Source organism: Sipha flava, unplaced genomic scaffold (assembly GCF_003268045.1).
Source record: "Sipha flava isolate LNK unplaced genomic scaffold, YSA_version1 93_pilon_pilon, whole genome shotgun sequence".
Taxonomy (NCBI): Eukaryota; Metazoa; Arthropoda; class Insecta; order Hemiptera; family Aphididae; genus Sipha; species Sipha flava.
Window position 1 is genome coordinate 75,501 of NW_020273633.1, and position 11,658 is coordinate 87,158.

Below are 11,658 nucleotides of genomic sequence, written 5' to 3' on the forward strand. Positions count from 1 at the left end.
TATGGGAACAATGATGGTCGGTACGTATATTCGAACGGTATGGCACGGTGTCTGTCGGTACGTATCTGACTAGTGTGAATTTTCCTTAATATTTACTTTATTTAATATAATCGGGTGATTTTCACCGACGTCGGTGCTACTGTGACTTTCAGCCTAACTTTAAGCCTTCCGTCAAACGTCCCGCCGAAAACACGACCGTGCTTTCTACGTTGGCAGCACTGCGATGTCACCGCAAACACGCCTGTTTGCGCATGCGTGCCGCGTGTACGCGAAAAAGACGCGGTACGGCACGTGGTGGGGATGCGTCGGTGACGGTTGTGGACGTGCAGGTGGTGGTGAGCACGGGCGAGGGAGAAGGGAACCAAACGTTTTTGTTGTTGCGACTTACGACCGTTCACGCGACGTCATTTATTCGTTGATTGTGCGACTAGACGTTATTTTTGCCTGTTTTCACGATAAACATATCTAACCGTGAAAGACGACGTCCGCCCGGTAGACGAATCGAACACGAAAAACGAGCCCGTTTTGGATTTGGTAAGCGAACACTGATTTTTAATTCTTTCATTTAGCTCGCTTGTTAGGGGTGACGTGTGGCGGCGGTCCGAGGTGCGCCTGCGGTGTTCCTTCGTCCGGAGGAAACCTCGTTGTCGTTGCTTCCGCCATCTTGTTCGCGGAGATAGTTGTGATGACTGTTTATCCGTCCCAACGAATTTTTGTTCCACATTATGGTATGGACGGCCTCCCTCCGACGAGCGAAGATCTTGGCGCGCGCCCTTTTCCATTTTCGAATACGTGCCTAACATGGCGTGCTACTTCCTGATTGTGACCCCTCAAGTACCGTTGTTTGAACCTCAACCGTTTGGTCTTCGTACTATTCGTCATCCGACCACGCGCGCCGTGCGATTTCCTAGTTTTTTCTGTCTAAAGTATATGGAGTTTTACTTCGACCCTATTGTTTGGTTGTCAACGTTTTGTTCTTATCTGAAGTTCGATAGGGTTTTCATTGTCTCCCCGACCCCCTCGCGTTTTGGCGCACCTACTATCCCATTTGTTACCTATCAGCTGATCGTTTTACAACATTGTATACCTATATATTATAATAAATTAATAAATTGTCTGTATGTGCCAACTGTGCCACCGTAATGTTTCTTATTGGTATCGTCCCTAAGTATTTGAATGATCGTACGATTCATAATCGACAAGACTTATCTTGCGCTGTGGGACAACGTGTACCGTTCTACATTTATTATATTTTATCTTAAATATCGATTAATTCAGTTTTCCAAGGTTTTTATTTATTTTTTCTGTTCAGCCCGTTACAACTTTATATTTCGGATAAAAATAAAAACAAATGTCATTCGTTTGACTCCCTTCGATCAATAGTTTAAAACTATGTGATGGTATTTTGTCCACTAAAAAGTACTATAAATTTAGAACTTGTTCTAAGTCAGTGTATGGTTCTTAAATAATTTCCTCTAAAATATATATCTTAAATATAATGTATTCTCAACTTATTACATCATACTACTTTACTGATTAATTAAGGAGTCAGATTGAAAATTACACATATCTTTGCAATATTTAAATTTATGAACCTTCTGTTATTTACGCTAAATCGCATTGTGAAACATTATTTGCATCTAAAATTTATCAAAATAAATTTAGATTTTCCCGGATTTATGGATTTATTTGTTTTTAAAATGTCTGTGAATGTATTACATTACAAAAGTAAAATGATAATTTTTTTGATAGTTTGATTGAATATGTATATTGGCATAATCTGAACTTGAATATTTAATATCTATTGAACCATTATTAAATAATATTGTTTGGGTAACATTTAGATACCTTAAATATTATTCAATGTGCTGTTTAAGATTTTAAAACTAAAACAATTGGCTCATTTTTAATGTATTTAGTAATAAATGAGTGATAATTTTGTAAAAATATAATTATTTAGGTATTGGTACATTCTAATTGAGTTTCAAGATAGTTAAGATATTTAAAATGATTATTACAATGAATAAAATATCAAGCTTAAATTGGTACAATGTATATTTCAATTTTTCTCATTATTATCTTATCGTATTATTTGTTGATAAGAAAAAGGTTCTGTTTTGATGTTCCCTTCTTACAATTTCAGTATAATTTAGTAAGTATAGATTTTCTCAGTTTCATGTAAACCATGTGATTATCTTGTCGGTACCTATTAAACCTAACGTCAATAGTCTTTAGTGAAGGTACCAATATTAGGTTTATAATACTACGACATTTACACAGTTATTTTTAGATTCTGAGTGAAGCTATCCTGGTTTTACCATGTTTTTCTTTTTGTGTATGTATATACACAAATACATGAATGTTCCAAATATCCATTTGATTTTTTCTGTTTGTACATTTTATTCATGCACATTTGACAACAATTGTTTTTATAAAACTGTATAATTTACGAGATACCGCGAACTTTGTGGAACACAAAAAAAAAAAATAATTATCAGTTCTTGGAAATTTTGCTGAATACTTATCATGAATCATCATGAATATCATCAGTTTTTGGAGATGGTATATAATTTTCAAAATATTCCAACTGTTTTTTAAAGATATTTATAATGTTCTGGTTTTCTCATATTTTTGGTTCAATTTCATTAGAATGATTTTGGTTTGGCATAAAATATAAAAATAAATTAATAGTTAATCGTTTGAATTTATAATCACGAAAATTAGTTACATTTTTTGGTTAAAAATTCTTCAATTTTAATACTTGGGCTTTAACAATTGAATACAGCATTTTATCAGATACGATCTTAGCTCAGTTGTTATATGTATCAGTTATCGTTAATGTATTCATGAAATAATTTACTTATTGTTCTCATGTAAATTTAATTAATTTTTTGGCTGAAATTGAAAAAAAATAAAACAAGCTTTTTTTTTTATAGTAAAAAAAAAAGTTTCTCAAGCTATTTATATATATATATATATTGATTATTGACAAAATAGGAAACTTCAACTAAATTTATTAAGTTTTTTATACTTTTACAATTGTTAATTAACGATATTAGTTTATTTGATAATTGAAAATATTACTAGTAAGCCTTTAAAAACTGAACACTTACAATGACACAAACATTTATTAATAATTTAAACTTTTATTATTATATTAATTAAATCAAAGTTCAAAAAATTTTTTTTTTTGTTCAATAAACAGGATTTTAAAATTAAGTACTTAGACTATTATAGGTAGTAGTAATGAAAATTGTTTTTCAGAATCAATGTTACCTACATATATTAAAAAATTTTAAGAACATTTCTTCTATAACAATCCCTGTATCTTAGCATTTTCAATTTTACTTCGATCATCAATATTATACTATACTCCTATACAAAAAATAATAAAATTAAATCTGGCTATTATTTTTTTCATAATCAACAATTATTTATGGTATAACCTATATCAAATAATATTTAAATAGTTTAGTATATTTAAAGCTTGTTGGTTAAATTATTTAATAAAAATTAGAATTTTAAATTTTAAAAATTTTAAAAATTAGAAAATAGAACTAGAAAGTTAGCTTTTCTTATGATAATATTTTAATAAATCATATTTATTATAAGTTATAATTTTTAACTAATAAAGTAATCATGCATTATTTTTCAGGTGTGTAGAAAGTTTTACTTTTTATAGTTCTCCTTAAGACAAAACAAGAAAAAGACATTATTTTCATAAGTGAAATAAAAATTTTATATAATTTAACTTACATTTTTATAAGGACAAAAAGTGAATACCTAATGGTATTTATATTAAGTGTTTGTTATTTTTTTATTTGTTGTACATAACAAAGTTAATAAGTAGACACGTTTTAGTGTTTAAAAGTGATTGTTTTATTAAGAATTTAAAATAATTTTGTGTGGGTGCATTGGTTCCTTTGAACCTTTAAGAAGTTTAGATGATCGCTACAACAAATCACAATAGTTCTGGGATTAATCTCAGTATGCCCAGTAAACAGATGAACAGAATGTAAGAAAAATAATTCTAGTTGTGCACTAAATATGTATTTTAATTTAAATGTTTTTAATTTTTAGTAGCTTTGAAGGAATAGATGATGCAGGATGGAAAGCTAAACTTAAACTTCCACCTCAAGACAAACGGATTAAAACTAGTGTATGCATTAAACATTAATTATTTTTATATTATTTTATATTTTAATTAAATTTTTCAATTTTGAATAGGATGTTACTTCTACCAAAGGAAATGATTTTGAAGAATTCTGTTTAAAACGTGAATTGTTAATGGGAATTTTTGAAAAAGGATGGGAAAAACCTAGTCCTATTCAAGAAGCGAGTATTCCAATAGCGCTTTCTGGTAAAGATATTTTGGCCAGAGCAAAAAATGGTACTGGAAAAACCGGAGCCTATTCTATCCCTGTTCTTGAACAAGTTGACCCTAAATTAGATGTCATACAAGGTATTAAACTTATATTTATTGGGTTTTATTTGTTGTAGTAATATTATTTTATTTTTAGCCCTTGTGATTGTGCCGACCAGAGAGTTAGCATTACAGACTAGTCAAATTTGTATTGAGCTTGCAAAGCACTTGGATATTAGGGTCATGGTGACAACTGGTGGTACTAATCTTAAAGATGATATTCTTCGTATTTACCAACGAGGTATGAATTAAAAATATTATAAATACACTCCTTGTTGTTGATATATCAAATTTTTATAGAAGTTAATATATTATTTTTGAAATTTTCTCATCACCATTTTCTTTTCTCTTCAAATTAATGAGTAAAATATTACAATAACCGGAGAGCAAACATTTAAATTAAATTATTATAATATACTCCAAAGTTAGTCCGTTAATAATAATACTCTATGATGAGAATTTTTGGATTCCCCTTCACTTAAAATTGATGAGTGAGTTAATAAAAATTGAGAGCTTTTATAATGGGTTAAGATTGTTATATTAAATGTATATTTTGGAGAATTTTTTTTTTTATATACATTTATATCAATGAAACCAAACAAAAATCAGTGAATGAAAGTTATAGTAAAAATTAATTTTAATATACTATAATTAAGTTACAATTCGCTTGTAATATTATCAATTTTTATCATTATACAAATTACTTATGAAAATTTTAGATTTTTATTCGGTATTTAACTATAGATGAAATTTATATTCTATGTTAAAGAATATAATTAATATTAAAAATAATATATGTGAGTGTATATGTATATTTATATTTGTGTCATGTAATTTTTTTTATAGTGGAATTATATACATATTAAACTAAATTAAAAATTTTAATGTATTATAATTATACATTTATTGACTTTGCTCTATGATGATATACTTTGGATTCCCCTTCACTTGAATTCTATGAGTGAGAAATTTTAATTGAGAGCTATTATACATAATATATTATTAAAATTATCATTATATGGATTTAACTATTATATTATTTGGTTTATTTTTATTTATGTTCAGTGCATGTTATCATTGCTACTCCTGGAAGAATATTGGATCTTCTAGATAAAAGCATAGCTAAAGTTGATCATTGTCGGATTCTAGTTCTAGATGAGGTGAACTTTTAATTTTATTATTTATTTTTAACTAAATCACTCGTATCAAACATTTTTTAAAGGATCATCCAACTCAAAAAATCAATTATGATTTTATCACCATAATAAATATAATAGATTATAACTAGAATAATAATGATACAACTAAAATTTATTAGCGACTTGATTTTCTAGTAATGGTGATATTTACTCATGATGACACAAATTTGTTTGTTGCATTTGCTGGCATTTATAATACATGGCAATATTTATCTATTTTTAGTTTTACGAATATAACTCCTAATGAACTTATTTTTTTTTTCAATGAAACTAATCAAATGTATTTAAGAGAAACTTTTTCTTATATTTATATCATATTTTGGTTTAATCTTTTAAAAATTTATATAATAACACTTGAATAAATTATATTATTCCACGTTAGTGTAACAAAACGACGAACAGGATTCGTGTATAACACGAACTTGTAACATTCTATTGAACAAATTGGCGATCTGTCATTGTCAGTATTTTCACGTAACATCAAAGGATGTAACGACAGGTATGGACACGTCGAACATTTTCACAAACACGCAAAATTAAACTATTATTATTTATAATCAGTTTTTAAGTTAATTCAAGTTTAACAATATTACTAATGACTTGTTTTGACATTCTTAAAAGGCACTGCAAACTTGTAAATGATTTGCCAGTGACTAAAAATCGAAGTATTACTGCCAGTCTGTTTTGTATCGATATAGATTCTCTTAAAATTGTTTCAGTTGTAGCGATTTTCGGCCCAATCAAATTAATAAGCAAATCAAAGTCACTTTGCAACATCCTCATAAAGTTTTGAAACTGTCCATTAATTGTTTGCATCATTAATCGTTCAATAATGAAATTCCTTCAAATTTTGATCGACGAAAAATTTGGGTTTGCCACCGATGTCTTTGTCTTCTATTATTTTTCTCTAGTGTAAGATGAATATAACATAAGCTGCAATAGCAATTTGAAGTGACTGGACAAGCATCTATACTCAGCAATAGATAGAACTACTGTGAAGTTATTCAGAAAAGTTATTTAAGTTATATAAGTTAATTTATTGGTTAGCTATAGCTATATGTAAACATACACACATTTTTTAGTTATTTGGTGAACAGTTTGTCAAATTTTTTATCGAACAGTTCGTTGTTTTGTTACGCTGTGTGGACGCGGTTTTACGAATTCACTATTCCCTGCAGTTAATGTATGTAAAATTGTTGTGATATTGTGTACCTATAGATTTTTGACGTCTAAACTGGCTATTTTAGCAAATATTAGAAGTGGTAATCAATGAATAGACATAAATTTAAAAATAAACTCATTGCAGTACTCTTATGAGTAATAGCAGTGGTGTATTATAATTTATAATATAATTATTATTTCATTAATATTTAACCAAAATGTAATATGATTAAATTAATAGAAAGATTATGATGTACTTTAAAAATGTTAAAATGTTAAATCAAAAATGGATAAATATTGATGTGTATAACATCTGGTTGCTGTGCAGCAAACAAATCTGTGACTTCATGTGTAATATTAAAAACAAAATTAGTGGTATAATTGTTTTTTCGTCATAGTATGTTCTATATATATATATATATATTTAAGCTAAAAACAATAGTATGGTGGTCCTTTAAACAGCTACATTTTTCATTGATGAGTAAATTCAAACAAAACTTATCAAAAATTATAAACATTTTAGGCAGATAAGCTTCTATCACAAGATTTTAAAGGTATGTTAGATCATATCATTTCAAGGTTACCATCAGAGAGACAAATCCTCCTTTACTCAGCTACATTCCCTCTGACTGTCAAACAGTTTATGGTAAGTTTCTTATATAATTTAATAATAGTTTATTTTGTCAGTTAAATAAAATGATAATTTGATTTTATATATACTTCAGGATAAACATTTACGTAGTCCATATGAAATAAACTTGATGGAAGAGTTAACCTTGAAGGGAGTTACTCAGTATTATGCATTTGTCCAAGAAAAACAAAAAGTCCATTGTTTGAATACTCTTTTCTCAAAGGTATGAATGATAGTAGAACAGCTAAATTTTAATTTCATATATCATTTATTTGTTTTTAGTTACAAATTAACCAAAGTATAATTTTCTGTAATTCAACACAACGTGTAGAGTTACTTGCTAAAAAAATTACCGATCTCGGTTATTGTTGTTACTATATTCATGCAAAAATGGCCCAAGCACATCGTAATCGTGTTTTTCATGATTTCAGAAAAGGTTCTTGCCGAAATCTTGTTTGTTCTGGTAAAATACTAAATAAATATTTATTTTAAGGTGTTAAGATTTAATAAAACCTTTCTTTCAGATTTATTTACGAGGGGTATTGATGTTCAAGCTGTTAATGTTGTGATTAATTTTGACTTCCCTAAAATGGCTGAGACATATTTGCATCGTATTGGTAGGTCAGGCCGATTTGGACATCTTGGTATTGCAATCAATCTCATCACCTATGATGACCGATTTGCTTTACACCGTATTGAACAAGAATTAGGAACGGAAATTAAGCCTATACCAAAAGTAATACTTATTTATATATTAATTAATTAGTCTTGTTGTATTGTCATTCATTTTTCTTTTCATATTCTGATGAAATGTTTGTTTATTTATACATTTTACAGGTAATTGATCCAAGATTATATGTTGCACGGCCAGAAGATGTAGATATTAGTGAAGAAATGGAACTTAGTAAATAAAAATCCTTCAACAACTATTGTAAATATTTGTAACTAAACTCACCTATATACTTAAGACTCGAAAAACCCAAGATATATAAATTTTATTTTTCAATCTCCAAAGACAAATTTGATTTCTAAACCATTTGCAGTTTACTTAAAAATTTTAATTTTAATTTCTTAAATTCATAACTAAACTCTTCTCTTGTTTTTGTTTTTGTTTTATTATTATTTTCTTTTTCATTTCATGAAATTTTATGTTGCCTTGCATACTAGTACTTTGTCTCAATTGGAATGTAACATCTTGGATCAAGCCTTTTGTAGACAGTATTATAGTCTTGCCACATTGGCATAATTTAATGTATATACTTATGATGAAAACAAATCTCGCTATTATCTGATATATATATATATTGTACATAAGAGTATATTATTTATTATATATTTAAAAAAAAAAATAATTTTGTTGCTATTTAATTAGCGAAAAGATCTCTAATGCAAGTGCAACTAATACAAATTGATCCAAAAACGTAAACTGAGATTACAGCTGTTTCAGTTTCAGTACAAGTGAACAATTTAAAGCTGGACCCCGTCTTACAAAATTTCTCCTAATATTGGTTTATAGAGATATTCACCTCAGCCCGATTGTCTCTTTGCCATTAATTATTAATTTTTTTTTTTTTTTGGACGGTTAAATTTCATTTTTACTATTGTGTATTGGACTAATATTTACTTTCAAAATTAATTTCGCACTCATAATTTGACTTGGGATTTTAGGGCTGAAGTCAAATTATGTATTGGGGGGTCAAATATTGATTTCTTTTTTCTCAATAAAATAAAAAAGTACCAAATTTATTTTAAAACTTCAAAACCAAACTATAGTTGTTTTTTCTGATAAACCTTAAAAAAATATTAACTAAATTTGGTACTTAATTTTCTTTTTTAAAAATAATGTTGGTTTATTACATTACTTATGCTGATGTATTAAAAAAAAAAATAAAAAAAATCCATTAAAATTGGTTGAAGTTAACATTTTTCTTATGAACTTCTATTTAATTTTAATTTATTTAAAATTTACTTTATTTATGCATACTATTTTCTAAATTATATTTTGTAATAGGAACAAATTATTTTTATCACTCAACAATCTTTTTTTTTTTTTTTATGTAAACCTAAATCTGTTACCGATTTGATTAGTGTATAACTCTACTATGTATTATAAAAATTCACCGTGTATCCATAGTTTTCATTCCGAAATATTGTATTGTTATTGAAAACTTCATGTAAACATAAAAATGGATAAGATTTGATCAATTGCTAAACAAATTAAATTAAATCCCAACCTTCAACCATCAATTGAGTTTAATTTTTTCATCCAACTTATTATTTCCATGATTCCAAACAGATTGTCTCTAAGGATTTCAGTAAATGATCCTTAGTGTTAATGAGGAGGACCGGTGATACTGATTTAATAACTACTCCTCAATTATGAAACAATCTGAGATCACTTACCTACCCATGCCACACGACTCGAGTACCCTATGAGTATTTATACCTGACGATTATGTTCATACACAACTCGTGTTTTTATTGATTATTTGGACCAAATATAAAATATACAGTTCATGGTGACAACGAAAAGGTTATTAGTGCCGCATTTGCGGTTATGCTATATGCAAAAATGAGAGAAAACCGAAAGGCCATGGTGGAAATTGTCATTGAATAAAAGTCGAGATAATTATGACACTGATAAGTTTTTACACGTTTCACTACATTATTTTTCATTGCATTATAAATTATAATTAATAATTAGATTATAATTAATTGTAAATCTCTAAATACATTTTATTATATAATTATTAGAATACATACTATTTTAACTCATCACAACGCACAAAAACGGGTATAAAAAATGATAATGCGAGTTGCGAGGAATGACGGTGTAGAACTGCTATTATTTTTATCAATATTTTATGATATTCAACTATTTTAATTACAATACCCGATTAACCGAATATCTGTTTTAAAATAAAATTTCCGAGTATGTTATTAATTAATTATTTAATAGATTGTAACCATTGGTGGTTTGGACATAAGATGTGACTAAAGAAAATAAATGAAGTAAGAGTGTTACGAAAATGAACGTTTAAGGAAAAATAGATGGTTAAATATGATTGAAAATTATATAACGGCTGTTGGTGTGTGCATAGAGGATGTAGAAAATCGAGACGGGTGTAGGTTTAGGACAAGGGTGGCTGACCCAAAATAGTTGGGAAAAAGGAGGAGAAGAAAAATAGATTGTAACCATTATTATTTTACTTAATATTACGTTTAATAAGATGTATAAGTATATCGTATATAATTTATACAGTATGTAAATTAATTGAAAGTCGGTAGGTATTACTTCTATTATAATGCAGATATTAAAGTTCCGTTTTTTTAAACTTGTGACTTAAAGCCCATCTTTTATCACGATTAAAAAAAATTTAAAACTGTCAACAATTTTGAAATCAGTTGAATTTTGAATGAATGAGAGCATTTTATATTTTCAAAAAACCGCAAATTGTAAAATTGTATGGTTTTAAATATATTAGGTAATGAATAACAAATAACTCATTAATATTTTTGTTTTTTGCTGATGGTTTTTGAGCTCCCATTCATTCAAAATTCAACCGATTTCAACATTTTTTTCCCCGAGTAATTTATTATTAGTTCTTTAAAGTGGCTATTTTTAAAGTTTTTCAAACAATTTTTTTGAAAAAACGAAAAAAATTTTGGGGGTTATGAATTTTGGATTTTTTTAGCCATGGTAAAGATGGGCTCTAAGTTGCATAGTATGTTAAAAAAAAAACGAAAATTCAATATCTGCATTATATTAAGAATAATAACTACTGACTTTCCAATTAATTAACATATTGAATATATATTTAACTACGAATTCAGTCTACTTGTTCAGTGTTCATATCGATTAATCGATAAAATACAATTATTAGGTTATTCTATTGATTTATTATTTGGTTGTATGATTATTCGATTATAAATTAAATTATTTGAATAATCTATTATAATCGAAAACTATTCAAATATTCGATTATTACAGGGGAAAAATAATAGAACAGTCGTAATGATGAATCGTATGTAACCTCTACGATTTATTTAGGTTAATAAATATGATTATTTTTAATTCCTTTGATGACATATCACATTTACCGACAACCGATGGGAAACCACGATTGATTGTAAGTATATGTAATCGTGCTTATAAGATTATAATAAGGTATTATATTGAATACCTTGTATCATTGATTATAAAATAGTCTATTCTATTATCAATGCTATTATTTAAGTCAAAA

General features: G+C 27.5%; 1 protein-coding gene and 1 pseudogene across 1 annotated transcript; one reads left to right on the plus strand and one right to left on the minus strand.

Moving 5' to 3' along the window:
- The first annotated feature begins 360 nt into the window (after window positions 1-360).
- Window positions 361-8,899, plus strand: LOC112693746 (putative ATP-dependent RNA helicase me31b). The gene is made up of 11 exons (XM_025568941.1): window positions 361-534; window positions 3,656-4,015; window positions 4,081-4,159; window positions 4,228-4,462; window positions 4,521-4,664; window positions 5,489-5,583; window positions 7,307-7,429; window positions 7,509-7,637; window positions 7,697-7,877; window positions 7,939-8,150; window positions 8,252-8,899. Exons 2-11 carry the CDS (start codon window positions 3,945-3,947, stop codon window positions 8,324-8,326), a joined length of 1,344 nt encoding a protein of 447 aa, XP_025424726.1. The 5' UTR covers window positions 361-534; window positions 3,656-3,944; the 3' UTR covers window positions 8,327-8,899.
- On the minus strand, window positions 5,946-6,935 carry LOC112693747 (annotated as a pseudogene).
- Window positions 8,900-11,658: the final 2,759 nt, after the last annotated feature.